This window comes from Oryza brachyantha, chromosome 5 (assembly GCF_000231095.2).
Source record: "Oryza brachyantha chromosome 5, ObraRS2, whole genome shotgun sequence".
In the NCBI taxonomy this organism is placed as follows: domain Eukaryota; kingdom Viridiplantae; phylum Streptophyta; class Magnoliopsida; order Poales; family Poaceae; genus Oryza; species Oryza brachyantha.
The window spans coordinates 15,741,797-15,768,452 of NC_023167.2; the positions used below are offsets into that span (position 1 = coordinate 15,741,797).

At 46.7% G+C, this 26,656-nt stretch overlaps 6 protein-coding genes and 1 pseudogene across 7 annotated transcripts; 6 read left to right on the forward strand and 1 right to left on the reverse strand.

The window, feature by feature from the left end:
- Positions 1–1,377: 1,377 nt before the first annotated feature.
- On the forward strand, positions 1,378–3,043 carry LOC102703402. Its single transcript, XM_006655361.2, has one exon. It carries the CDS (start codon positions 1,418–1,420, stop codon positions 2,609–2,611), a length of 1,194 nt encoding a protein of 397 aa, XP_006655424.1. The 5' UTR covers positions 1,378–1,417; the 3' UTR covers positions 2,612–3,043.
- Positions 3,044–4,158: 1,115 nt separating this feature from the next.
- LOC102703688 lies at positions 4,159–5,785 on the forward strand. Its single transcript, XM_006655362.3, has one exon. The coding sequence runs from the start codon at positions 4,181–4,183 to the stop codon at positions 5,471–5,473; it is 1,293 nt and encodes a 430-aa protein (XP_006655425.1). The 5' UTR covers positions 4,159–4,180; the 3' UTR covers positions 5,474–5,785.
- A 4,340-nt stretch (positions 5,786–10,125) lies between these two features.
- LOC121054555 lies at positions 10,126–11,435 on the forward strand (annotated as a pseudogene).
- Positions 11,436–13,354: 1,919 nt separating this feature from the next.
- Positions 13,355–15,370, forward strand: LOC102703972. Of its 2 annotated transcripts, none has more exons than XM_006655363.3 (2): positions 13,355–14,784; positions 15,140–15,370. In XM_006655363.3, the coding sequence occupies exon 1, from the start codon at positions 13,476–13,478 to the stop codon at positions 14,688–14,690; it is 1,215 nt and encodes a 404-aa protein (XP_006655426.2). In that variant the 5' UTR covers positions 13,355–13,475; the 3' UTR covers positions 14,691–14,784; positions 15,140–15,370. The 2 variants fall into 2 exon arrangements, with proteins under 2 accessions (XP_006655426.2, XP_040380440.1); XM_040524506.1 differs by lacking the exon at positions 15,140–15,370 and adding an exon at positions 15,018–15,034.
- Positions 15,371–16,185: 815 nt separating this feature from the next.
- LOC102704250 lies at positions 16,186–17,816 on the forward strand. The gene has a single exon (XM_006655364.3). The coding sequence runs from the start codon at positions 16,240–16,242 to the stop codon at positions 17,536–17,538; it is 1,299 nt and encodes a 432-aa protein (XP_006655427.2). The 5' UTR covers positions 16,186–16,239; the 3' UTR covers positions 17,539–17,816.
- A 1,685-nt stretch (positions 17,817–19,501) lies between these two features.
- Positions 19,502–20,389, forward strand: LOC102704526. Its single transcript, XM_040524381.1, is given in 2 exon segments — positions 19,502–19,742; positions 19,839–20,389. Coding segments are annotated over 2 exon segments (792 nt in total).
- Positions 20,390–22,208: 1,819 nt separating this feature from the next.
- Positions 22,209–23,128, reverse strand: LOC102703865 (protein LURP-one-related 8-like). Its single transcript, XM_040524441.1, has one exon. The coding sequence runs from the start codon at positions 23,031–23,033 to the stop codon at positions 22,353–22,355; it is 681 nt and encodes a 226-aa protein (XP_040380375.1). The 5' UTR covers positions 23,034–23,128; the 3' UTR covers positions 22,209–22,352.
- Between the last annotated feature and the right edge of the window lie 3,528 nt (positions 23,129–26,656).

The following is a 26,656-nucleotide window of genomic DNA, read 5'->3' on the forward strand; positions in this document are numbered from 1 at the left end:
GTTTTTCGCCTTTTGTTGTCCTGCTGAACTTCTGTAGTAATTGGAGTTGTTGATTTTGAGTCAGTTCTGAACTTCAGATGTCGCAGTTGTTGATTGTCGAGTACTCCAGTTAGTACGATCATGACGTTTCATTCAAGATCCATGTGTACTTGCTATTGCTCGACCTACAATAACATCTCTTCAGTACATCGTATTGATTAATAATCCGTCTTGTGTTATTTGTTCTTCTGTAGTTACTATCATGAATGCCAGTGAATTTGTTTTTTACGTGCCATGATCTATTCCTAGCCTCCTAGACAATGTACATGTAGACAGTGTAAATGACGTAAAAGTTGAGCGTTAAGTAAATGCTGTGATGGTTTTTGGTCCACTGTGTTCATCATCTAGAAATACAACATGTTAATCAGTTCACTAGAACAGAAGATGGTTCTGCTTATCTGCTCTACAAAAGGGTGAGGACCGGAGGAGCAAAAACTGATAACAATGAAATCGGTTCACTTTTTTTTTAGTGCGTGCTAAATAACATCACACTCGACACTAATTCTTCTTTTTTTTAAAAAAAAACCTGATTTTACTTAAAAAAATATTTATCGAATTTGAGACGTTATGGTATGAGTACATTGGTGTATGGGCTGTGAAATACTCAATCCATTTTTCATATGACTTCGATGACTTTTATGTTCACGTTCTACCCTTCGTGTTATTACTAAATATTTTGTTATAATTTGATTTATTATTATTATTTTAAATATGACTTACAATTTTTGTATATATGGTTAAAATTGTTAAATATGATAAATAATGTCCTGTAAAAAAATCAGAGAGAGTGCTGGTTTAAAGCAGACTGGTTCTATCCGCTTGGTAATAACGAGATCACATGACAGCACGAGAAATAGTTTTTAGCACACGGGTGTATGTATACCCATGTACTTGCATGTTATCTAAATAGTCATAAAAATATAAAAAAATTGATAAGATAGATTAATATGAGTTATATCACTCCACAGACATACAAGTTTAAATTTAACTTCTACAAGTTGTAGAAAAAATAAACAAAATTAAAACTAAGTATATGCATATTCATAATTGTTTTTGTTATTTTTGCTACAACTTGTAGAATTTGAATTTAAACTTGCATGTTGATGGAACAATATAACTCATATTAAACTATCTTAACATAATTTTTCATATTTTTTTAAAGTAACATTGAGATGACATGTAAGCAATAGGTGTACGGAAGCCTTTCTTAATTTGGGCCCATTCATCTTCCTCACTCCACCAAAGCGACTCAAACCTTTGAGCCCAAGAAAACTAGCCCAATAAATACAGCAGAGCAACGGATCCCCTACAGGTTACAGTTGAGGCCGCCTCGTCGCATCGCAACCCGATCTCCTCGCTTCGCCTCGCCTCACCTCCAATGGAGACGCCAAACCGCAAGCTCCGCGAGCGCGAATTGCGCCTCATCCACGAGCGCCTCCCGTGCCTCGTCGACCGGCGCCACATGGGCCATGTCTGCCGCTCCTGGCGCGCCACCGTCAAGGAGAAGCAGCCGCTGCCGTGGAAGAGGCACCTCCCGCTGATCCTCGTCCCGTGCGCCGACGGGCCTTCCTTCTCGTGCGCGCTCTCCGGCTGCGCCACCCACGGCTTCGGCCGCCCGCTACCGGACGCCGCGCGCGGCGCGCGCTACTTCGGAGCCTACGACGGTGGCTGGGTGTTCGTCACCTTCGGCAAGCGGAACGACTACGCGCTCTTCAGCCTCCGCACCCACGATGTCCTCCGAATCCTCTACCCCTACGTGGCCTGGAACACGGTGGCCGCGACCCTCTCGTCGCCACCGGAAAACGAAGGCTGCGTCGCCGCCGCCATCGGCTACTTGACCCCTCGGGAGAACGGTCCACGCGTTCATAGATTCTGGTGCATGAGACATCAGGTTACGGCGAGGAGGACGATGACTGTTCCTAGGATCATGAGCGGAGCAGCTCTGGAGGATGTCATACACCACAAAGGAGCCTTCTATTTCCTCAGCGGAGAAGAAAACCTCCATGTTTTTCCGGTACCGGGCTTCCGCGAAGACGATAAGGGCAATCTGGAGGTGCCGCCCATGGAGATTCGCCGCTTCTCGCGTGGTGGCCGCAATTACGGTGGAGATGGAGACGTCGTTGTTCGCTACCTGGTGGAGTCCGGTGGGAATCTCCTCATGGTGGTTAGGCTCGCCCGTGGTCCTCTCCCCGTGGCCCCGACGACGTCGGAGTTCAAGGTGTTCGAGATGGTGGAGCCGCCGCCGGGGACGCCCAACAACAACGACGACGACGCCCCATACGCCTGGAACGAGCTGGAGTCGCTGGGTGGGCGGATGCTCTTCGTCGCGCGAGGCTGCTCCAGATCGTACAACGCGGCCGACTATCCGGGGGCCGAGTTCAAGGACGGCGTCTACTTCCTGGACGACGGGAGGCTCTACCGCGAGCTGGCGATGTTGGAGGCTGCCGCCGGCGAGCGGCAATACCCCTGCAGAGACAGCGGCAAATGGCTGCCTGGCGCGGAGCGTGTGGACAGGCTCTTGCCGGAGCAAGGCCCGTCGAACTACTCGTCGCCGGTTTGGATTCTCCCGTGAGACTGCCATGTTCTTAGTTAGATCGTCCTGGTACAGGTATGCCAGCGAGCAGCGAGTTTTCAGTCTGACGTTGTTGTCGTGCTGATCAGTCGATAGTTGCTGTTTCATTCGTGGTCAGATATGGTAATTGTTGATTTGTCCAGTTTTCATTTCAGAGTCCAGATCCTATGCAGTTGCAGTTGTTCGATCTATCATAACATCCGTTCAGTGCTAGTGTAATGCAGAACTTGTTAGTGCATGATTATATGGCAACCAGTAATGCAGTATGGGGATTGCGTTAGTGTACATGCTTTGGATCAAATGCATTTGCATTTTGAACTGAAGAACCGACTGCTTCTGCAGCGTGCTTTCAGTTGCTTCAATTCTCTCTCGAATTCTGACTTCTGAGGATCTAATCAGAAACTCAGAGTCGTTGGTCGGATGAGAAAATAATTTCAAGACTGTTTTTCTATTCTTTTCCACTCTCGCGGGAGCAGCAGTTTCAGCTAGCTGAGCAAGAAGTAGATCGTTCATGTATTTGCTTTCTTGATAGTGCTCGTTTGCTTTATGATTGGCTCATTCCGTTTCATGGGGATACTGTCTTTGTGACGTTTGTTCGTCAATTCCTAGACTATGTGCACGGCTACATGACTACATGATGTAGAGTAATGAGCCTTAACAACATAAAACTATAGAAGCTGGTTGCCAGCTGAGATGGCTATTGTCTTGTTAGTACAATGTGATCATCATCTTTAGTGTTCAACACTACTGGACAGAGGTTGTTCTGCTCATAGTTACTCTGCTAAACGCTATTGGACAGAGGTTGTTCTGCTCATATGATCCACAGAAGGGGGAGGATCGGAGAGGAGAATTTTGATACACAATGAGGGTGTTTTTTCTCTGCATTGTCTGATGGTACAATCGAACACGTCACTATACTCGTGGGAAAACACGCTGTTTTTTCCCGAGACGAGAATACATGTTCACGGCGCCATGGCATGAAAACCGAGTTTTGAATTTTTGAAGTTTGTTCACAAGGTTGATCATGGAATGTACTAAATATTGTGCAAATTGACGCATACACACCATCTTTTCGATTTTGCTTATGTTTATAAGTCAAAATTTATTTTTATTTTAAATTTAGAGTTGATTTTAGGGTTTTTTTTACCGAAATTTATTTTCTATTTTTTTTTGCACATATGTCGTTCAGCGTGTTTCACGGAAACACCCAAACTATCACCTATCCTTCCGATATATTAAGCGATCAAGTGCTTCTTATAAGCCCAATAGTATTAGCCCTGATCCATCGTGATGAAATGATCAGATTAATTATGTCTCTGTTTACTCCAAAAATATGTGTTGAACTTGAGAGATTCTGGTACAACAAGTACGGAGTACAATCTCTGGGCTGTGAAACAGTAAGGCCTTTCTGAATTTCCGCCCATTAATCTGCCTGGCTTGGCGCTGAATCTTTTGGGCTCAAGAAATCTGGCCCAATAAATAAGGCCCAACTCTGCTTTTTTTAATACTAAACCAAAGCCTCTGCTTCCTCCCGCTGCGAGAAGCAGAGGAGCAAATCGACTCCACACAATGCAACGCCTCCTCGACTTCCTCGCCGCCTCGCCTCGCCTCGCCTCCGCGGCCTCTCCAACGGAGACGCTGAACCACGCGCTCGGCCACGACGAACTACTCCTCATCCTCGAGCGCCTCCCGTGCCTCCTCGACCGGCGCCGCGTGGGCCAACTTTGCCGCGACTGGCGCGCCGCCGTCAGTGCGCCGCCGCTCCCGTGGATCCTCCTCCCCACCGCCGACGGCCCTTCCTTCGCGTGCGCCCTCGCCGGCTGCCCCGCCCACCGCTTCCGCGGTCCGTACGCCACGCGCGCGGCGCTCTACTTCGGCGCCTACGGCGGCGGCTGGGCCTTCCTCGCCTTCCACCAGACCGGCGACATGGCGCTCGTCAGCCTCCGCAAACGCGTACGCATCGACCTCCCCGACCGCGTCCGCTGGGACGGGGTGCGGCAGTACGTCTGCGGCTATGGCATGGTCGCTGCGACCCTCTCTTCGCCACCGGAGAACGTGAACTGCGTCGCCGCCGCCATCAGCTTCTTCAACTCGAAGGCTGGTCCATGCGCTCATACGTTCTGGCGCTTGCGGGATGAGGCCATGGTGATGACGACTGGTCCATGCGCTCAAACATTCAGGGGAAGGAGGGTTCAGGGCATATTCATCACGACTGGTCCTCAAGAAAACCTCCATTTCCACACCGAGACATGGCCGGCTCTGGAGGACGTCATACACCACAAGGGGGCCTTCCATTTCCTCACCGTGGAAGAAAACCTCAATGTGTTTTCAGTACCGGAGTTCCACGACGACGGCAACGGCAATCTGGAGATAGCGCCCATGGAGATCCGCCGCTTCTCCACTGGCCGGCGCAAATATGCCAGAGACGCCGTTGTTCGCTACCTGGTGGAGTCCCGCGGGAATCTCCTCATGGTGGTTAGGCTCACCACTGGCGAACTTACCCTGCCGCCGACGACGTCGGCGTTCAAGGTGTTCGAGATGGTGGAGCCGCCGCCGGAGACGCCCATCAGCGACGACAACGAAGGCCCATACGCCTGGAAGGAGCTGAAGTCGCTGGGTGGGCGGATGCTGTTCGTCGCGCAGGGCTGCTCCAGATCCTACGACGCGGCCGAATATCCCGGGGCCGAGTTCAACGACGGTGTCTACTTCCTTGACGACGGGAGGCTCTACCGCGACGACCAGCGGCAGCGCTACCCCTGCAGAGACAGCGGCAAATGGCTGCCGGGCGAGGACCGCGTGGACAAGTTTTTGCCGGAGCAACGCCCGTCGAGCTACTCACGGCGGGCATGGCTTCTCCCGTGAGAGCGCCATGTTCTTGGTTAGATTGTCGTTGTAGATCTGGCTGGTATGTGTCGTGCTGATCAGTGAACAGCAGTCGCTTTCAATATAATCTGCGGTTTTCATCTGAGATCCATCTGTGCTATCTATCCTATCATCTCTTCAGTAATTTCTGGAATTTTTAGCATTGCAGACATCAGTATTGGTTTCTCAATGTAGAAATGGTTGGTGTTGATGACTCCGATGGCATTGTGGGGATGTGGTCATTGCCAGAACTTAAGCTTTTTGCTGATGGAATGATTTGCACAAAACGGATTTGCAGTGATTTGCTTCTGATTTGCCTTCAGAGTTTCTGTTGATTCTCTTCTGAGGTTCCTATCAGAACAAATTGTGAGATCGGTCAGGCTATAGAGGGGGTCAATATAGCTATAGCTAAAGTGTAACTATACCCGAAAAGAGCAAAATTCCAATTCGATCGTAAAACTCCGAAAAAGATATCTTCGTGAAAATAAGAGGATAGGAATGGAGATATTAAAAATAAAACAGAGCAAAAAATATCGACAGGAATTTAAATGCACAAAGCGTAAAATTTAAATGCGGTAAATAAAATTTCATTTCACAAGTAAACTTCAAATTTCATTTTTGAAGTTTACAAAACTTGGTTCACAAGCTTAACAATAACAATTCATGAGAGTTATTATCACATCTAGCGAATATCTCGAAAAACATTTTTCATTCCATCACAAAGTTGCAAACTTAAGCAATCATCCCTCCCCTATTTATAGGGCTAATCCTCCATTGCAAAATGACCAAAGTACCCCTAAAACTTGGCGGCTACTTTAAGTACTCACAGCCGTTCGATCCAAAATCGACGCTCCAGAATAAGCCACGTAGCCCTTTACTGATTTGCCATAGGGGATCTGGATGCCATAGAAGATCCGAACCAGTCCAGCTGCCTCCTGTGTGGCCACGCGCACCCGCGGTGTCCCCCGGGACCCACTCGTCAGCGACGCCGAGTCACGTCTCCGCTTGCATGTGTCGAACCAGCTCCTGGCCTTCTCTCCCGCGCATGCATGGCCCACGTCAGCCAAGCCGTTCGCCCGCAAGCTGACCATCCAGTCCATGCCATACATGTGTGAACAGTTGACTGAGTCAACTTTCCACGCATGTACACGTATGCAGACATGCAAGCTAGCTAGCTGCCCAGCAAGTGTGCATGCATAGTACACATGGGCAAACCAACAGCCAAGCCCATGCATGTTACATACTGTACGTATGCATGCAGCAATGCACGTACTCCTCTTTCTTTGATTTTTTCTTCACAAAATCCAACGCTTCCGCACGATACCCGTTCATCGCGTATGCGCCTGTGTCCCACCTTATCACCCGACGTCCTCGACCGTGCTACACCACAACTTCCCCTGAGTTTGATCCCGGTCTGTCGTTGATCAAGGTTGACCCCAAGCACCTGCACACAACAATCCGAACCACCATTTTGCGGGTACATATTTCGTGATCTGATCCTCATTGGTTAACACACGCTTGCCAATTTTTCATCACAATTAATCCAAACCACTCTTAGTTTCACACAAATTACTCCATAGCTGCTGATTCTGCTATTCTTTTCCACATGGCAAGGGCTTCTGAATTCAGTAATACTGACAAAACAACATGCATCGGTTTCAGCTAGCCTCGCTCAATCAACAAGCCGTTTAGTCTTTGTTCTCTTGATAATACTAGTTGTTTTTCCCTGCTTTGATTTATTCACACATGATGCACAGCAATACTGTCTTAAACTCGTGGGAGCTGGTTAACCGTTGCGATCACCATCTTAAGTAGTAGTAGTAGTAGTAGAAGCAATAATGAGCGGTTCATTTTTTACAGATTAATCTTTTCATTAACACTGAATTGACGATGCTCAGTTCTCCCTTTACAGAGAAGGAACAAATGTTGATACACACCAAGCATGCTTATCTCTACTCCTGCATTCCCCCCCTCCACTTTTCTGAACTTAGGGCTTAATTACTTACTGGTAACTCCAAGCCGTGCTTTTGTAAAGATATGCAACCACCGAACCACGTGACCTCAAAACAACCGAACTCTCTGTTTGAGTTTTGAAATTTTGATCCGGAACTATCTTCGACGAGGTTTAATGATTTGGAACTTGCCGACATAACATTTTTTTTCAAAATTGAACACAGCGGTTGGTCGTGGCCTTGTGGTCTCTTATAAGGCCGAAGCTAACAGGTCCGCAAGAACAAGGAAAACATTTAGGAACAAGTCTATACTGCCTCCCTCCTGTCATGTCACTGGTTGAATCGCATCCCTCAATAGCAAAACCGGGTATAAACCACCCTCAAACTCCCAAAACCGTTTTAAATCAACTCCCCGAACAGTTTCGGAGGTGGTTTTGTCCAACAGTTTCTGAGTTTATTAATCCTATGAGAAAGTTCAAACGAAAACCAATATTCACAAGCAAGAACTAAAGAGGAAAATTAAAGATCAGAAAAAAAAGATAGCACGGTATAGGATAGAGTCGCGCGCCGTCCTGTCCCTACATGAGAAGTGCACTCAGAGAAAGGCTAATAATATAGTTAACAAGCTGGCTGTAAGACTCTTCATAGTCTGTTTTTAGCATACCCATATAGTAGTTAACTCTTTATCATTAATGCATAACCTACATGTCCCTCTCACAGAATTTTTTGGTTCTTCTGCCCAAGCTAACTATAAGATTACAGTCCGCTTCTTCTCTCTCTACCCTCTCTCCTCCACATCAGCATTTAGTCGGCTTACAGTCTGCTATTGTACTTGCTCTTAGTGCACTAGTGCACGCAGCAGGTGCAGCCCGCCAAGCCGGAGGCCGAACAGCACTGCACGACGCCACTCGTTGACCTCACCCACTCCGAGCCTCCCACCCCGACCCGCTCGATGGCCCCAATGGGCCAACGGTTGACGCGCCACTGGGCCATGTCGCGACCATGCTCATGCCGGGGTGCGCGACGCTCTCACTCTTAGCATTAGACGTTCGGGTTACCCGAAAATTTTGGGTCGAGTTTTTCGAGTTTCCAAAATCAATACCCGAAATTAGTAAAAAAAAATTCTAAGATCCGATATTTCGGGTACCTGTAAAATCGGGCTCAGGTTTCAGGTTACTCGTTACAACCCGAACAGTGCTCAACATACGAAAACAGATATTCTGTATGTCTTTTTGCACAAAAAAAATATAGTGATTCAGTATCATTTTCCTAAAAAAGATACCGATATTGTTTCAGCAATATTTTAGTTGTAAAGCCACTCATATTGTCTTAAGTCACATTAAATCGTTAAAGTTCATACCCATAAAACATATTTTTCTCAATTCTCAAATCAGAACATAAAACCACCGCAAAAAAAACATATTTAATCTCAAGCCACCAGCTCACACGTTGCCACGTTGGCCGTAGAGTTGAAGTTGCTTCGTGTTTGCATCTTATGTGTCTTTGATGTGGAGGTTGAAGTACCGGAGCAAGGAATTGTTGCTATTATTTCAGGTATTCGGATATTTTGGGTACCGGAGACATAAATCCAATTTACCTAAAATATATTAGGGTTTTCAAACTTAGAGCCTGCAAAATACAGTTCGGGCATCGGGTTTCAATTCTTTCGGGTTCGAGGTCGGTTTTTTCAGGTTCAGGTTTCGGGTTTTATGCCTAGTGCTACTCACTCTCACGGTCGACGACCTGCTCACTGCTCGGCGTCTCGCCTCGGGCCTCGGATGCTTCGCGTCGTCGTGCGGCCCGATGCCGCCGCCGACCTGCCGGTTGCACGCCCCCGACGAGGTGATGACCTGCTCCACAGCTCGGTGTCTCCTTGGCGCGTCGACTTTCGGCCAGTCGGCTGCTTCACGCGGCCCTGCACCGTTGGTGCCTGGCGATCGCACACCGCTCCCACTTCTTCATTATCTACGACGAGTCCTCGTGGTTTCTCACCGGTTTGCCATCTCCGCTTGATGGACGCTGTCGTCGTCCTTTGGAGTTCTACTGCCCCAAGTACACCAGAGATCAGGTGGACCGGGAAAGAGGGAGTAGACCACATAGAGGATAGGGAGCTTATGCGTCGTTGACGACATACCCATCTCATATGATTTAGGGGTACCACCTTTATTGGCTCTGACTTGCCAACCGCCACCCTCCTCGTATCCAGCTCGCCATGCCACCTCAAAGGTGAGAGAGGAGGGAAAAAGAAGAAAGAGAGAGGGGGAGGATTGGTGAGGAAGAAGTAGCTGACAAGTGGTGTCTACAAAGCTCACTCACTCGGACAATTAGTATGGTCAAAACTGTCACGTCAGATGAAACCACCTCTCAAACCACCAAAGGAGACCATTTGTACCAGTTTTTTAGGACGGGGAGGTGTTATACCCGGTTTTGTGGTTGAGAGATACAATACAACCACGAGCAATATTTGGAGGGACGCAATGTAGACTTATTCTAAACATTTATACATTTGAGTCCATTGATCTGCCTCACGAGAAGCCCATTCAAATCCTGGGGCCCAAGAGAACTTTTCCGTATAAATAAGGCCCAGACTGATGTCACGGTGCCTTCCAACCCGTCCTGCTTCTTCAATCTTCCTTCCAAAGTAAGCCACCATCTCTTCCGGCTTCGAGAAGCAGAGCGGCCTCGCCTCACCTCTGCCTCTGCAATGGAGACGCCAATCCACAAGCTCAGCTACGACGAACTGCGCCTCATCCACGAGCGCCTCCGGTGCCTCGTCGACCGGCGCCGCATGGGCCAAGTCTGCCGCGCCTGGCGCGAAGCCGTCGCGGAGCAGCAGCACCCCCCGCGTCGCCCGCTCCCATCGATCCTCGTCCCGCGCGCCGACGGGCCTGCCTTCTCGTGCCCCTCCGCGGCTGCGCCACCCACGGCTTCGGCCTCCCGCTCCCGGAAGACGCACGCGCCGCGCACTACTTCGGCGCCTACGATGGTGGCTGGGTCTTCGTCGCCTTCGACCAGCACGAGGACCACGCGCTCCTCAGCCTCCGCAAGGACCGCAACAAGCAGCGGTTCCCGTTCCCCAAGTTGGTAAACTTGGGGAAGTCAGTCCACAAAAGTGTTATTATCGTGTTCGCCGCGACCCTCTCTTCGCCACCGGAGGACAAGCGTTGCGTCGCCGCCGCCATCAGCTCCTGCTACTGGTTGCTGAGTGATGCACGCGTTCATGCATTCTGGCGCTTGGAGCATCAGGTTGCGGTGCTAGGGACTCCCTTCGCCGGGCTTGCTCTGGAGGATGTCATACACCACAACGGAGGCTTCCATTTCCTCAGCACAGAAGAAAATCTCCATGTGCTCTCAGTACAGGAGTTCAGTGAAGACGGGAACGGCTGTCTGAAGATACCGCCCATGGTGATTCGTCGCTTCTCGCATGATGGCCGCGATTATGACGGATACTACGCTGTTCGGTACCTGGTGGAGTCCCGAGGGAAACTACTGATGGTGGTCAGGCTCGTTCCTGATCCTCCCCCGAAGCCGCCGACGAATTCGGTGTTCAGGGTGTTCGAGATGGTGGAACCGCCACCGGGGACTCCATCAACAACGACGAGGCCCTGTACGCCTGGAACGAGCTGAAGTCTCTGAGTGGTCGGATGCTGTTCGTGGGCGAGGCTGCTCCAGATCGTACGACGCGGCGGACTATCCGGGCGCTGAGTTCAACGTGGGTCTCTACTTCCTGAGCTATCCGGATCAAGGCCCGTCGAACTACTCGCCGCCGGCGTGGCTTCTCCCCTGAGAGTTCGCAAGTTACTCTCGCTGTTGATTCCCTCTCCTCTCGCTGCGAGCCTGCGACGGATGGATAGTGAAGCTTCAGTCAACAGCTGCAGGTTCAGTCCAGATTTGATGTGATAATTGTCTAGTTACAGTTACTACAATGCTGAAAACATTTGCAAGCCAAACATACGTGAAACATGAATGCAATGTTATCTGGTGATTTACATGAATGCAGCAATGATATTGCAGTCCACACCATAGTATTGCACGGTTCAATTTTCGGTGCTTGTTTTTCTGTTAGAAGCATGTTTTGCATCAAATGGATGTACAGTGAAGCTGAATTTGCCTCTGTATCCTGCTTTCAGTTGCTTGCTGACGGTCCAAGATGGACTGAGGTTGGCTAGTGCCACTCTTCAGAGGATCCTAGCTGAATATTAGATTCCTGCTAACTATATAACTTTTTTCTTGAGCAACTCTCCGGTGTATTTTACTGTTAGTATTATACTATCAGTAAAAAATGATATTTTTGTACTTTATTAATTACTTGATTAGTATTATTTTGTAATTTCGTTTTTTTTAATAAAGATCACAATAAAAAGGACGACATTATCCCTTTAAATTTCTACTCCACCTAATATCGTTGGTAGTATAATTTAATCGTAGTCGTCCGATAAAAATAGTTTAACGGTATGGATTAATTCTACTAACAGTAAAATGCACCGGAGTGGGCCCCATTTTCCTTTATATCTACTCTTTTCAGTTGTTAAACAGTTAAGAGATGGTTCTTGATCGGAATTTCTCAGCATTCCTTCAGTGAGATGATAGGTGTCAAATCTGATCACTACTACTGATCACTTGATGTTTTTCTGTGAGATGTTCTACATCATGTGAAATTTAAGAAGCACAACTTTTTGTTTACGATCGTCTGAACATTATGTGCTCTTCTGCAGGTGCTACTACTATACTATTGATGCTACTGAATCTATTTTCTAGTGTGCCATACTGCCATGATTTATTCCTAGATTATGTGCATGATGTAGAATGTTGAGTACAGCTTACTAGCAGAGGAAGTGATCAGAAACTTCTGATGAAATGACAGGTCAATATAATCTGCGGTTTTCATCTGAGATCCATGTGTGCTATCTATCCTATCATCTCTTCAGTACGTAATTTCTGGAATTTTAAGCATTGCAGACATCAGTATTGGTTTCTCAATGTAGAAATGGTTGGTGTTGATGACTCCGATGGCACTGTGGGGATGTGGTTATTGCCAGAACTTAAGCTGGCATGATTTGCATAGAACGGATTGGCTGTGAATCGCTTCTGATTTGCCTTCAGAGTTTCAGTTGATTCTCTTCTGAAGTTCCTATCAGAACAAATTACTCTATAGCTGCTAATTCTGCTATTCTTCTCCACATGGCAAGAGCTTCTGAATTCAGTAATACTGGCAAAAGAACATGCATCGGTTTCAGCTAGCCTCGCTCAAATACTCAATCAACAAGCCGTTTAGTCTTTGTTCTCTTGATAATTCAGCTAGCTTATGAATTCACATATGATGCACAATGCTGTCTTAAACTCATGGGAGCTGGTTAACCACCGTTGCGATCACCATCTTTAGTGTTAGTAGTAGCAGCAGCAGCAGTTCTTTCTTTACAGGTTAAATGGTTAATCTTTTCATTAACACTGAATTGACGATGCTCAGTTCTCCCTTTACAAAGAAGGAATAAATGCTCATACACACAAAAGGCGTGCTTGATCTCTACTCCTGCATTCCCCCATTCACTTCTCTGAATTTATGGCTTAATTAGACGCTCTGGTAGCTTAATGACTTACTGGTAACGCCAACCCGTGCTTTTGCCGAAAAACATAGACATGCAACCACATGACCTCAAAACAACCGAACTCTTTGTATGAGTTTTGAAATTTTGATCCGGAACTATTTTGGACGAGGTTAATTCAGAGTAGATTTGGAACTTGCTGACATAACAATTTTTTTTTTCAAAATTGAACACAACAGTTGGTCGTGGCCTCATGGGCTCTTATAAGGCCGAATCTAACAGGCCCATTTATACATTGAGCCCATTGATCTGCCTCACGAGAAGCCCATTCAAAACCCTGGGGCCCAAGAGAACTTTTCCGTATAAATTAGGCCCAGACTGATGTCACCGTGCCTTCCAACCCGTCCTGCTTCTTCAATCTTCCTTCCAAAGCAAGCCACCGTCTCTTCCGGCTTCGAGAAGCAAAGCGCCCTCGCCCTCGCCCTCGCCCTCGCCCTTGCCTCTGCAATGGAGACGCCAATCCACAAGCTCAGCTACGACGAACTGCGCCTCATCCACGAGCGCCTCCGGTGCCTCGTCGACCGGCGCCGCATGGGCCAAGTCTGCCGCGCCTGGCGCGAAGCCGTCGCGGAGCAGCAGCACCCCCCGCGTCGCCCGCTCCCATCGATCCTCATCCCGCGCGACGACGGGCCTGCGTTCTCGTGCCCCCTCCGCGGCTGCGCCACCCACGGCTTCGGCCTCCCGCTTCCGGAAGACGCACGCGCCGCGCACTACTTCGGCGCCTACGATGGTGGCTGGGCCTTCGTCGCCTTCCGCCGGAACGAGGATCACGCGCTCCTCAGCCTCCGCAACCGCAAGGACCGCAACAAGCAGCGGTTCTCGCTCCCCAAGTTGGTAAACTTGGCGAAGTCAGTCTACGAAAGTGATATCATCGTGTTCGCCGCGACCCTCTCTTCGCCACCGGAGGACAAGAGTTGCGTCGCCGCCGGCATCAGCTCCTACTGGTCGCTGAGTGTTGCACGCGTTCATGCATTCTGGCGCTTGGAGCATCAGGTTGCGGTGCTAGGGACTCCCTTCGCCGGGCTTGCTCTGGAGGATGTCATACACCACAACGGAGGCTTCCATTTCCTCAACACAGAAGAAAATCTCCATGTGTTCTCGGTACAGGAGTTCAGTGAAGACGGGAACGGCTGTCTGAAGATACCGCCCATGGTGATTCGTCGCTTCTCGCATGATGGCCGCGATTATGACGGATACTACGCTGTTCGGTACCTGGTGGAGTCCCGAGGGAAACTACTGATGGTGGTCAGGCTCGTTCCTGATCCTCCCCCGAAGCCGCCGGCGAATTCGGTGTTCAGGGTGTTCGAGATGGTGGAACCGCCGCCGGGGACTCCCACCAACAACGACGAGGCCCTGTACGCCTGGAACGAGCTGGAGTCTCTGGGTGGTCAGATGCTGTTCGTCGGGCGAGGCTGCTCCAGATCGTACGACGCGGCGGACTATCCGGGCGCTGAGTTCAACGAGGGTCTCTACTTCCTGGACGACGAGAGACTCAGACTCCACCCTCGGAGATCAAGGATGTTGAAGCGCAGGTTCCCAAAATACCCCTGCAGTGACAACGGCAAGTGGTTGCCAGCGGCGGAGGCGGATTCCCGCGTGGACAAGTTCTTGCCGGATCAAGGCCCGTCGAACTACTCGCCGCCGGCGTGGCTTCTCCCCTGAGAGTTCGCAAGTTACTCTCGCTGTTGATTCCCTCTCCTCTCGCTGAGAGCCTGCGACGGCCGATGGATAGTGAAGTTTCAGTCAACAGCTGCAGGTTCAGTCCAGATTTGATGTGATAATTCTCTAGTTACAGTTACTACAATGCTGAAAACATTTGCAAGTCAAACATACATGAAACATATATGCAATGTTATCTGGTGATTTACATGAATGCAGCAATGTTATTGCAGTCCACACCATAGTATTGCATCGTGTAATTTTCAGTGCTTATTTTGCATCAAATGGATGTACAATGAAGCTGAATTTGCTTCCGTATCATGCTTTCAGTTGCTTTCTGATAGTCCAAGATGGACTGAGGTTAGCTAGTGCCACTCTTCAGAGGATCCTAGCTGAATTTTAGATTTCTGCCAACTAAGTATTTTCCTTCATAACTACTCTTTCCTTTTCAGTTGTTAAACAGTTAAGAGATGGTTCTTGATCGGAAGTTCTCAGCATTCCTTCAGTGAGATGATAGGTGTCAAATCTGATAGCACTGATCACTTGATGTTCTTTTGTGAGGTTCTACATCATGAGAAATTAAGAAGCAGAACTTTTCTGTTTACGATCGTCTGAACATTATGTGCTCTTCTGCCGGTGCTACTACTATACTATTGATGCTAATGAATCTATTTTCTGTGTCAGTGTGCCATACTGCCATGATTTATTCCTAGATTATGTGCATGATGTAGAATGTTGAGTACAGCTTACTAGCAGAGGAAGTGATCAGAAACTTTCACTAACACATGTATGTTGGTATGCGCTAGTATTAATCATCCTGGGGGGAAATGAGTAGTACTGTAGTAAATTTGGGCAAGGAGAGAAGGATGTTTATCTTGCAATCTTGCATTCCTCATTCGTTTTATCGAACATGTAGCATCTGTCTACCAGTACGAATTGTTCATGGTTAGTTGCTTGATTACTAATTTACTAATCGTAGCACATTAGCAGTAACAGTATCTGGACCGAGAATAGCTTGATCAGCCTACGAAAGCATCAAACCACAGGACTAACGGTGAACAGAATAAACGGCTCAGGACTCTCCTACTAGCGCCACTCTTTGGACGTTTGGAGGATCCTAGCTCAACTTTAAATTTCTGCTACAATGCTCCCCTCGCTCCATTTATACTCTTCTTCGGTTGCTCACAATGTCAAGCTTCTGAAATTACTCATACACATCGGTTTCAGCCTTTCAGATAGCTGTGAGAGCTGTAGATCGTTTATCATTTGTTTCTTCATAGTAATAGTTGTCATGTTGTTGTATGATCGTCTGAATTTCATTTGTTCTTCTTTGATATTACTACTATTTGTGCCAAATAATTTACTTTTCTTGCCACAAATGGACTTGAGAATCGCTCCAACTTGAGGCCCACGAAAGAGTTCTCTGTGCCTCATGCGGCGCTATAAATTGGGCCCAACTGCGTGCGCCGATGTCAAAATTCTTCCAAACCAAGCAGAAACCAACCACCACCCTTCTTCCCCTGCTCCGTCTTCTAGAAGCAAGTTCAAACAAATGGCGTCCTCGTCGCGTTCCGCCTCCTCCGCTGCCCAACCCTCGCGACCGCCACGCCTCGCCTCCGCCTCTCCCACGGCCGCGCGCGACCTCAGGTTCGATGCCCTCCGCCTCATCCACACGCGCCTCACGTGCCTCGTCGACCGCCGCGCCATGGCCCGAGTCTGCCACTCGTGGCGCGTCGCCGTCAAGCCGCAGGTGCCTCAGCCGGAGGAGGTCCCGCTCCCGTACATCCTCCTCCCGGGAGATGGAGGTCCTTCCTTCTCATGCGCTCTCCGCGGCTGCGCCACCCACCGCTTCAGCGTCCCGCCCTTCGCGCGCGACGCCCGCTTCTTCGGCGCCTACCCCGGCGGCTGGCTCTTCCTCGCCGTCGGCCACACTGACGGGAACGCGATCCTCAACCTCCGCACCGGCCGGCACTTCGTCCTCCCCGAGAAAGTTCGCCTGGAAGATCGGCCGACGGAGGAGGACATGGTCATGGTCGCGGCGACACTCTCTTCGCCACCGGAGAACGAACACTGCATCGGCGCCGGCATCCTCTGCTGCTTGCCCAATGTCATCGATGCAAACATTTATGCATTCTGGCGCGTCGGTGCGGATGCGGGTGCGCTTGCGGCGGTGCCGGTGGTGGCGAATGGTGACGACGTCAGCAACACTTGGTCGATGTCAAATCTGCAGGATGTCATACACCACAATAATGCCTTCTACTTCCTCACCAGAGAAGAAAGCCTCCTTGTGTTTCCAGTATCTGAGTTCGCCGAAGTGGACGGCGGCGAGCTGGCGATACCAATCTTCGAGGATCTCCTCTTCCCTCATTATTGTGGGTTCGGCCGTTACGACACGAACGACGTTGTTGTTCGCTACCTGGTGGAGTCTCACCGGCGTCTCCTCATGGTGGTTAGGCTCGCTCCTGGTCCTCTCCCCATGCCGTCGCCGACGTCGGCGTTCAGGGTGTTCGAGATGGTGAAACGACAGACGATCCCCACCAACAACGAGGAGACCGAGTACGGCTGGAAGGAGCTGGATTCCTTGGATGGCCGTATGCTGTTCGTCGCCCGAGGCTGCTCCAGATCCTACGAAGTGGCCAGGTATCCGGGGTTCAAGGAGGGCGTCTACTTCCTGGACGACGGGAGACTCTACGATGAGTTGACAAAGTTCACGGATGATGCGGAGCGGCGCTACCCCTGCAGAGACAGCCGCAAGTGGCTGGCATCGCTGGAGGCGGTTCCCCGCGTGGACAACTTCTTGCCGGAGCAAGGCCCATCGGACTACTCACCGCCGGCTTGGCTTCTCCCCTGAGAGTTCCCGAGTTGGTACAGGTATGCTTGCTGCCGATCTGGCTGAGATGTGCTTAGCTTACAGCTGATGTACTTTTGCTGCGATGGATGATGTAGTCTTGATGATCAGCCAGTAGTTTGTTGTTTCAGTCGAGATCTGATGCGATAACCAATCAGTTGTCAGTATAATCCTCCTTCAGTTGTCAATAGACTTACATGAATGCAATTGCAATGTTTTAAGACACAATGCAATTGAAATGTGATATACTATATGATGATTTGCATGAATGCAGTAGCGATTTGGCGTTCATTACTTGGATCTCATATATGCAGTTAACAATAATGCTATGCGAAAATATGCTCAATTAGCAGCGTTTAGTTTTCCTAACTGAATTTCTTCTCTGAAGTCTGATTTCACTTTGTTAACTGTTCATGATGGGACAACTGGGTTAGGATAGTACCTCTCTTCTGAAAATCTTAGCAGAATACTCGGGTTGCTACTGCATGTTTCATAATTTTACTTCATTGCTAATGCTACCCTTCACTTTTCATAATTTTGCATCTCAAGCTTCTCAAATTACTTGCATTGAGATATCACATATCAGTTTCAGTAGCATGTTGTAAATGTTTAGTACAGTACAATTCAGTAGCAGAGAAACTGGCTGAACAATTAAGAGTAGGCTATTGATTCGTGGTGATCAGAAGCTTTCAGTAACACATGTATGTCGGTAACTGCTATGTTAATCTAAACAGGTGGGAAAATGAATGGTGAATTTTAGAACTTGTAGCTTCTAACAATCGGAAATTTCATTGGATGTTTCATGTCTGGTCGCCTGATTAGTAGTGCTAGGCTGCTAGCCTGTCATCATGATAAAACCTCAGCATCACAAGACCAAGTAGTCCGTGAGAAGTGTTGCATATTCAGTTGACATTTCAATGCGTAATTTGGAACAGAATATATAAACGCTGTAGTCCCCTTATTTCTGTTCGGCTCAATAGGCTAAACCCGATGATATCCACCCAGAAAACAGTACCTTGTCGTCCGCAAGAAATGGCCCACAAAACAGTGCATAGCGGTTTAACTATTAGAGCAACTCCAAGTGTTTGCCAAAAAGTTTTTCCCCAAAACAATGTATTGGGGGCTATTCTAAGATTTTCTTTCCCCAAAAACATCCTAACCCACAGCAAAACGCTAATACATATCCCTTAAATATTTCAAAACAGGCCACATCATCATAATTGGGCCCATACATACCATTGCTAGGCCATGCATGCAGACTGCATTGCATAGGTAGCCTTGCAGCCAAGGCAGAGGCTCGTAGAAGACTCATAGCGTCCTAGGGCAGTGGGGCTGGGCAGGGCGACGACGCGCGTCTGCACGGCACAACGGAGACTTCAGCCTCCAGGACGCTTATCACGTCGGCACCGGCGCACCGCCCTAGCCCGGCATCCCCCAGGAGTATTTTGCCGCTGCCCGTGAGGCACACCCTGTGATCTCCGACTTCTATTGGAGATTGGTAAAACGGAATCACAATGAGTCGACGAAGCTTTCTCATGAATCTGGCGTTGGAATCGTCGTCGTCGGATGATGAAGATGATTTCTTATTCTCTGTTGCTCATGTGGCCATGAATGCGGATGATGGAACCAAACATCGTGGTTCTATCCATGGCCATAAAGTACTTCAGCGAGACAGGCAGGCAGGGCATCAGAGGTTGTATAATGATTATTTTTCAGATGATCCTACATACGGACCTAGTTATTTCAGATGTAGGTATGTATAAAATTGATTTATGTGGACTAGATTTTTATAAATTCATATATGTGTCTCATTATTGTTGTTTTGCAGGTTTCGAATATATGCCATACACTGTTCGTACGTGTATGGCATGATGTAGAACACCACGATGAATATTTTGTGCAAAAAAGGAACGCTGCCGGTATACTTGCCCTTTCTAGTTTGCAAAAGATTACTGCGGCATTTCGGATGTTAACTTATGGAGTGGCAGCTGATGCTACCGATGATTATGTTCGTATTGGTGAGAGTCTGAGAAGGTTTGTCACTGCTGTTGTGGAGGTATTTGGAGATGAGTACTTGAGATCACCAAATGAAGATGATATTGCTAGGTTACTTGCAATTAGAGAGCATAGAGGTTTTACTGGTATGATTGGATCGCTTGATTGTATGTATTGGAGGCGGAAAAATTGTCCTTCAGCATGGCAAGGTATATACACTGGGTATATGTATGACCCTACAATTATACTAGAAGCTGTTGCAGATAAAGATCTTTGGATTTAGCATGCTTTCTTTAGAATGCCTGGTTCTCACAATGACATCAACGTTTTACACCGATCTTCTCTATTTGCACGGCTAGCTGAAGGTCAAGCTCCAAAGGTGAATTATACAATTAATAACAATGAATATACAATGCCTTACTATCTTGCCGATAACATATATCCCTCATAGGTCACATTGATGAAGACCATACCTTAACCGCAAGATAATAAGAAGAAATATTTTGCAACTGCCCAAGAAGCTTGTAGGAAGGACGTGGAACGAGCGTTTGGGGTTTTACAAGCTCGTTTTGCTATCGTTAGGGGGCCAGCTCGATTTTGGGATGAAGGCACCCTTGGACAAATCATGAGGGCATGCGTCATTATGCACAACATGATAGTTGAGGATGAGCGCGATGAGGAAGATGATTTAAATTATGATGGGGTGGGAGAAAAGATGAAGATTTCCCATAATGAAACACCTAAACTTGAGGAGTTTATTAAAAATTACAAGAATATAAAGGACAAAGGTATTCACAATCAGCTTCAAGATGATCTCATTGAGCACCTGTGGCAACATCATCCAGACCTGTACCAATGATTACCTATTTGAACTTCTGCTGTAATTTCAGTTAACTACTAAATAAGATTTTGGGGCAATTTTAAGTGATCTTTTGGAGTTGCTCTAAGCCTATTATATTTTCGGCTGAAATTTCATTGCCTAATTGGACCAGAGTAAACGGTTCAGGACCGTTGTTCTGTTGGGCCCTGTAGACCCATTCAGATCGGCCCAAAGGCAGTATCATGTCGGCCAGTTAGTCTGCTAAACTAGGCTCAAGGGTGAAGCGGATTTGACTAAGTCAAATCAATAACGACGCTGATACGCTAAGCCAAAAAAAAAAAGAAGGCAAAATTATAACAAGAAAAAAGAAAAACCAACATTTCGTAGGGGTTGGGACGATATCACCAAGCTAGATATTGAATAGCATCGCCGGAAATATTGCACCAGAACACTGTGTCAGGCAGTGGTGCAGAGTACAATCCAGCACACAAAAGTACTCACATGGAGTAGTTCACACTTCACAAAGGCCCTTGAACATTGATATCAAAATCGGTAGGAATTTCACGTGAAAGTCCCCCGAAAGAGGCACTATCGTGAAAAAAAATTGAGATGTTACGTCGGACGTTTCTGATTGAATATTGAAAGGAGTTTCTGAACATAAATAAAAAATAAATTTGATTGCTCATCTAGAAACCGCGAGACAAATTTTTTAAACATAATTAATCTATCATTAGCACATAGGTTACTGTAGCAATTATGACTAACACATGAACTAATTAGGCTTAAAAGATTCGTCCCACGATTTTCTACCTAACTACACAATTAGTTTTTTCATCTATATTCAATGCTCGATTTAAATGTAGAGAAATTCGAGGTGATGTGTTGGGAACTAAACGGACCCTAAATTTTTGCTGTTCTCCAAACAGAGCCTCGACGATCCGTGACCCGCCGGAGATAAGCGAGCAGCAGCAAGTGCCCACCGCTGTCTTAACTGTGACGATGCCGGCGCCGTGTTTGCTCCACTCGCGCGCACCCGTGCTTGCTTGCAGGAGCAAGACGCAATCGTCGGTCTAAAAAGGCTATTCCAAAAGCCAAGATGATGCTGAATCGCTGACCGTGTCCGGCCAGCGGGTGCATGATGCCAGCCACGGTGGTTGAGCGACTTTCGGCGAGCGGCAGAGCGAGGCTCATCAGCATATATCACTCTTACCTCAGATGCAACAAGACCTGAGTGCTTGGCCGGTGTCGACGTCTCTCTCTCTCTCTAAACTGGAAAGGAACAAGGCACCCAACGTTTTCTCTGCAGATTCAGATAGTACGTGCAGGAGCAGGAGCAGGAGCAGAGGTCGGTCTCTGCAATTGCAAGTGGAAAACAGACAGGGTTTGATGTTCAGAGTTCAGACATGCGTTTCAGGTTCCAGACTGTGATGTAAAACGAGGTATCTCATCAGTGAAACATAGAATAAGCAGTATCAGTTATAAACTTGAAAAAGGATTAATGTGATTTTTAAATCAACCTTTAGACATTTTGTTTGAAGAAGAAATGCACTTTTGGGAAGCATGCTCACAGCACAGCCTAAAATGATTTCCATGTTGTGAGAAAATTTGGAACACATGGATTTTTACAGTAGATTGTTTAATTTTCGTATTAATTAGGGAAATTCTGGTTCGCAGCAGTGGTGTCTACAACAAGAAAAAATAGGGAAATACAGACAGGGATGAATTGCGCAGGTTAACCCCTTTTTGTTTTTCTTCTTGGAAATATTTACACCTTTATCCCTCTTTACAAAGTGCATGGTTTGCGGCAGAAAAAAAGACCCAAAACCATACTGACCAAGAGGGATTTTTCAGTGCAGAGTGACACCCAATTTGAGGTTCATATATGGATCAGAGAGGAAGAGGCAGCCAAGAGCATGTCTTTTGCTCTCGGGCCCAAACAATGTTGGAAATTGAAGGCAAAAAAAGAAAAGAAAAGAAAATGAAATAAGCTGCTAATTATTAATTAGGAGGACCAGCTCCTGAGGAGGGAGGGCTTGCCGAACATCTGGTCCAGCGCCACCACGACGGCCATGGCCACCGACACCTCCATCCCCGGCCGCACCACCAGCCGGAACACGTCCGTGCCCACCGCCTCCTTCGGCTGCACCTCCGCCACGACGGCGCGCCGCTGCTGGTCGTACACCGTGCAGTGCCGCCGCAGGTACGAGCCTTCAACCTCGTACCCGCCGCCGGCGCCGCCACGGACGCCGCAGGGCGCGACGTGCGCCATGGTCTTGCCGTTGCCGCCGCCGCGGACGTACTGCGTCGTCCGCTTCACGGCGTAGAGCGGCGGCAGGCGCGTCTCCTCCCCGGGGTACACCAGCCACTGGTCGCCCCCGAGCCCGAGGTGGCTGATCGCCTTCTTGCGGCGGACGGTGAGCACGGGCACGCCGGCGGCGTCCATGAGCACGACCTCCGCCCGCGAGTCCGCCGCGTAGCTGTCGACGCGGTACACCAGGTCGCCGCTCGCGTCGAACACCGTGAACCCCCTGCAGTTGAAAAGCAGCGACTTCCTCCACACCGTCAGCACCACCTCCTCACCACCACCACCACCACCACCTCCGGCCGCCACCGCCCTCACACCCATCCCCATCCGCGGCTGGAGCGACGGCACGGCCAAGTTGGGGTGCACCTTCGCCGCCATGGCCTCGATCGCTAAACTGATCAAGAAATCAAGAAACGCAAAGAGCGAGCGAGAGAGAGAGAGGCGGTTAACTAGCTAGTTGGTGATGAACGATGATTAGGTCACGGTTCGAGAAGAATGGTGGAGGGGAGGAGTATATATACAGGGGCGATGGACAGGAATGCCCCTGGGATAATTAGGCTGGGGTGGAAGGGGTTAATTAGGTACTTTCTCCGTCTTTTTTATTAACACGGACGATTTTTAAATTTACTTTGACTTTTATCTTATTTAAATTTTTATTTAAATATGTAAAATTATAAATCATACATAAAGTTTTTTAATAATAAATCAAACCATTACAAAATAATGAATAGTTATATAAATTTTCTAAATAAAACGAATTTTCAAACGTATTAGAGAAAGTACGTGGCTGATGGCTGTCACGTGTATATCAGTATATGGAGCAAGGGAAGCCATCAGCTTAATAATGGCCCTTCCACCTTTGTGCAAAGCAGGATTAGCCCTAACTGAGATTTTAAATCAGGTTCTGCACTAGCACTGCACTACTGCTACTTTGAATCTTTGGACAAATTAAAGGACTTCCCATGGAAGCTTAATTAAGCAAGTAGATTAGAGAAAGGCTGCACAACTCTGAAATGATAATTTTTGAAATTTTGGGATTTTACTGCCGGTGGGTCCCGTTACATTGTGCCACAAGCCAAAAGATTCGAAATTGTTTAAATTTTGGCAAAACAAAATGTTCAAACTCAGAGAAACTCTGTTCTGATTCTAAAGCTTTTTGTTCAAAATCAAGTATCCATTTTTGGATTTAAAAATGTAAGAGTGCATTACTTCAAAAGTAACCAAACAAAAACACAGAAATTAAAGAACCTGCTTGTTTCACTTCCATCCTTCACCGCTGTTGATAAAATTTTGGAACCCGGGCAAACCTAATAACCTAGTGCTACTTGTGAAAATTTTCATTTCAACTCATGCAATAACACTAAATTTACATTGCGTGTTAAATTGCCCTCCACCACTTATGACAGCTATATTAGAGTAGTACAGCTAATTATTGGATTGTCTATAGCCAACTTAATAGCTAATTTATATCATAGTCATATACTACACAAATAATACCCGGTCCCACCCATCATACACCCATATATCTTGAAGTCCTCCCTCCGTTTTATAATGTAAGACGTTTTAGCTATGCTTAGATTCATTTATTAACCAATGTATATTGTTTATATATATATATATATATGTCTAGATTTATTAATATCTATATGAATTTAGGATACGCTCGAAAGTCTTACATTATGAAATAGAGGCAGTAGTTTACTACTCTTCTTCTCTTCTCTCTTATCACCTTACAATATACTTATAACCGGTTTATTCTGATCTTAGAAATTGTCCTCCACCACTAATGACAGCTATATTATTATAATACCTTTTAGTGGCGATACCAAATTTACGGCGCAGAGTCAAAGCAATTCTTTCATGACGCAGATAGTGAGAGATGGAAGAAGAGGAAGGGCGGCGTGTCGTCGACGCGTGGCGCGAGGGGGAGATTCGGGTGGCCAGGATGAGAGACGGCGCGCGTGTGGGGCGGCCGCGGCGGCGTCAGCACGCGGCGTGGTCGGCTGGAGATTACGACGGCTTAACATGGTTTTTATTCGTGGGGACTGGGGGAGCCAAGCGGAAATAATCCCATCAATCCACCCGTGCTAATTAAGACGTATTCGTTTTCAATTAAAATTACTGTAATCTAGATTATTATTATATAATCATTATCAGTTGATCTAAGATATAATTAATTTAAACAACCTAATGGCTGTTGGTCTTTAGTCACTCAATAATATTAGCTTATTAGAATACAATAATATTAGCTTATTAGAATACAGATAATAATAAACTAACATGATAATCTAATCATTTATTTTAAATTATTTTTTAGTCCAGCGTAGGCCGACATTTTTATCGTTAGCTGATCGAACCACGCGAACGCAAAATTAATCATATACTAAACGCAGCCCCCCCCCCCCCCCCAAAAAAATCTTCTTCAGCATTTTGAATGCCGGAAACAATAATTTCAACTGGGGATAATTACTCGAGGTTCAAACTTACTTTATTAAGTACATTGTTTTGTAATGGCAACCAACCCGATATGTACATTGGCAGTTTAAAACCACATCCACAAAACTAAGAAAATGTGATTAAACATCATCCTGTTGTACATTCAGTATGACTATTATAAAATAATGCAAACAAGCTGATATTTTCAGACTGATGATCAGATCAAACTGAGAGCACTGCGACATGAAAAAAAGATCATCCTGAGTCCGTCAGGGTATCAAAGAACCCAGGTTACGGGTGGCTATATAGGACAAGCATAGCGATAATTACATTAGTGCGAGGCATGCATCCACATGATCATCTAAAAAAGCTTTCAGCGATATGATGCCATCGCCCAGCAAAATACTATAGTTAATCAAACTAATTTTTAGCTAATACTATACTCTAATAATTAATCATTGGCGATCTGGTGTGACTCGACCAGAGCATTTTTCGGTTGCATCCGACGTAGATCCTTCGGCTGGTAGCTGATCGTAACTAGTTGGTGCAGTACATGTTCGATCGATATGCGTACTTGTTTTTTTTTTGTCAGAGAAAAGAAAGTGAGATCCAGCTAAGTATTATACTTTTAAAAGGTTTTTATATTTGCTATCAGTTTGCTGCTTTTGCTCATTGATAAATTAAATTATTATAGCATGTAATGCTTAATTTATTTTTCAGTTACTTACAGGCTGTTTATATGTGCAGATCAATGGGTGCACCTGTCCTTACAAACAGATCAATCGATTAGTTTTTTTTTAAGAGAATAAGTGATTAGTTTAATTTGCTACGGCAGATCTTCCTCTTAAGAAAATTTGACCTCATTATTTGTTTTTTTAATATAAGTCCCATAATACAATCTTTGAAGAATCAATATTACTGACTATAAACAATCATTAGATATTCTCTTATCATTAGTGTGGATGCAGAAAAATGAACAGATTACCTGCTAGATGGCAACGCAATCAGCCGTACCAGGCAAGATAACCCCATCATAAAGGTTGATGAAATGGTTTTCAGAAAAAGAAAGGTTGATGAATTGGTCAGAAACTTTGAAGGGAATTTAGTATTTTTCCTAAACCCCAAATGAAAAATGATTAACTGATATTCTAAGTCAATTTATCACGTCCACATCCAGGATTAAAGAAACTGATCTTCCACCGGTGTTCCAGAGCATTCTCCTCACCTGGCTCTGAAACTCTGAAGGTGGTTGGGATATTTGCCTAGACTTCTGACCATGTGTGTTGATGTTGCCCCATTAGCTTCATTCGATGAAGATGGAAACAAGTTGACTGACTTAGGCCGTTTTCGGCAGCGAGGAAAATGGGTGTTAGTTATCCGACGCGAAAAACGTAATAATAAATCAGTACATGGTTAATTAATTATTAAAAAATATAAAATAAATTAATATGATTATTTAAAATAACTTTTCTATAGAAAATTTTCGTAAAAACTACACCGTTTAGCAGTTTGAAAAGCGTGCGCGAGAAAAAAGAGAAGGTTTAGATAACTTATTGGCTGTATCA

Coding starts and splice junctions, on each gene's coding strand:
- LOC102704250 (XM_006655364.3), top strand. CDS start 16,240: ATGGCGTCCTCGTCGCGTTCCGCCTCCTCCGCTGCCCAACCCTCGCGA.
- LOC102703972 (XM_006655363.3), top strand. CDS start 13,476: ATGGAGACGCCAATCCACAAGCTCAGCTACGACGAACTGCGCCTCATC.
- LOC102703688 (XM_006655362.3), top strand. CDS start 4,181: ATGCAACGCCTCCTCGACTTCCTCGCCGCCTCGCCTCGCCTCGCCTCC.
- LOC102703865 (XM_040524441.1), bottom strand. CDS start 23,033: ATGGCGGCGAAGGTGCACCCCAACTTGGCCGTGCCGTCGCTCCAGCCG.
- LOC102703402 (XM_006655361.2), top strand. CDS start 1,418: ATGGAGACGCCAAACCGCAAGCTCCGCGAGCGCGAATTGCGCCTCATC.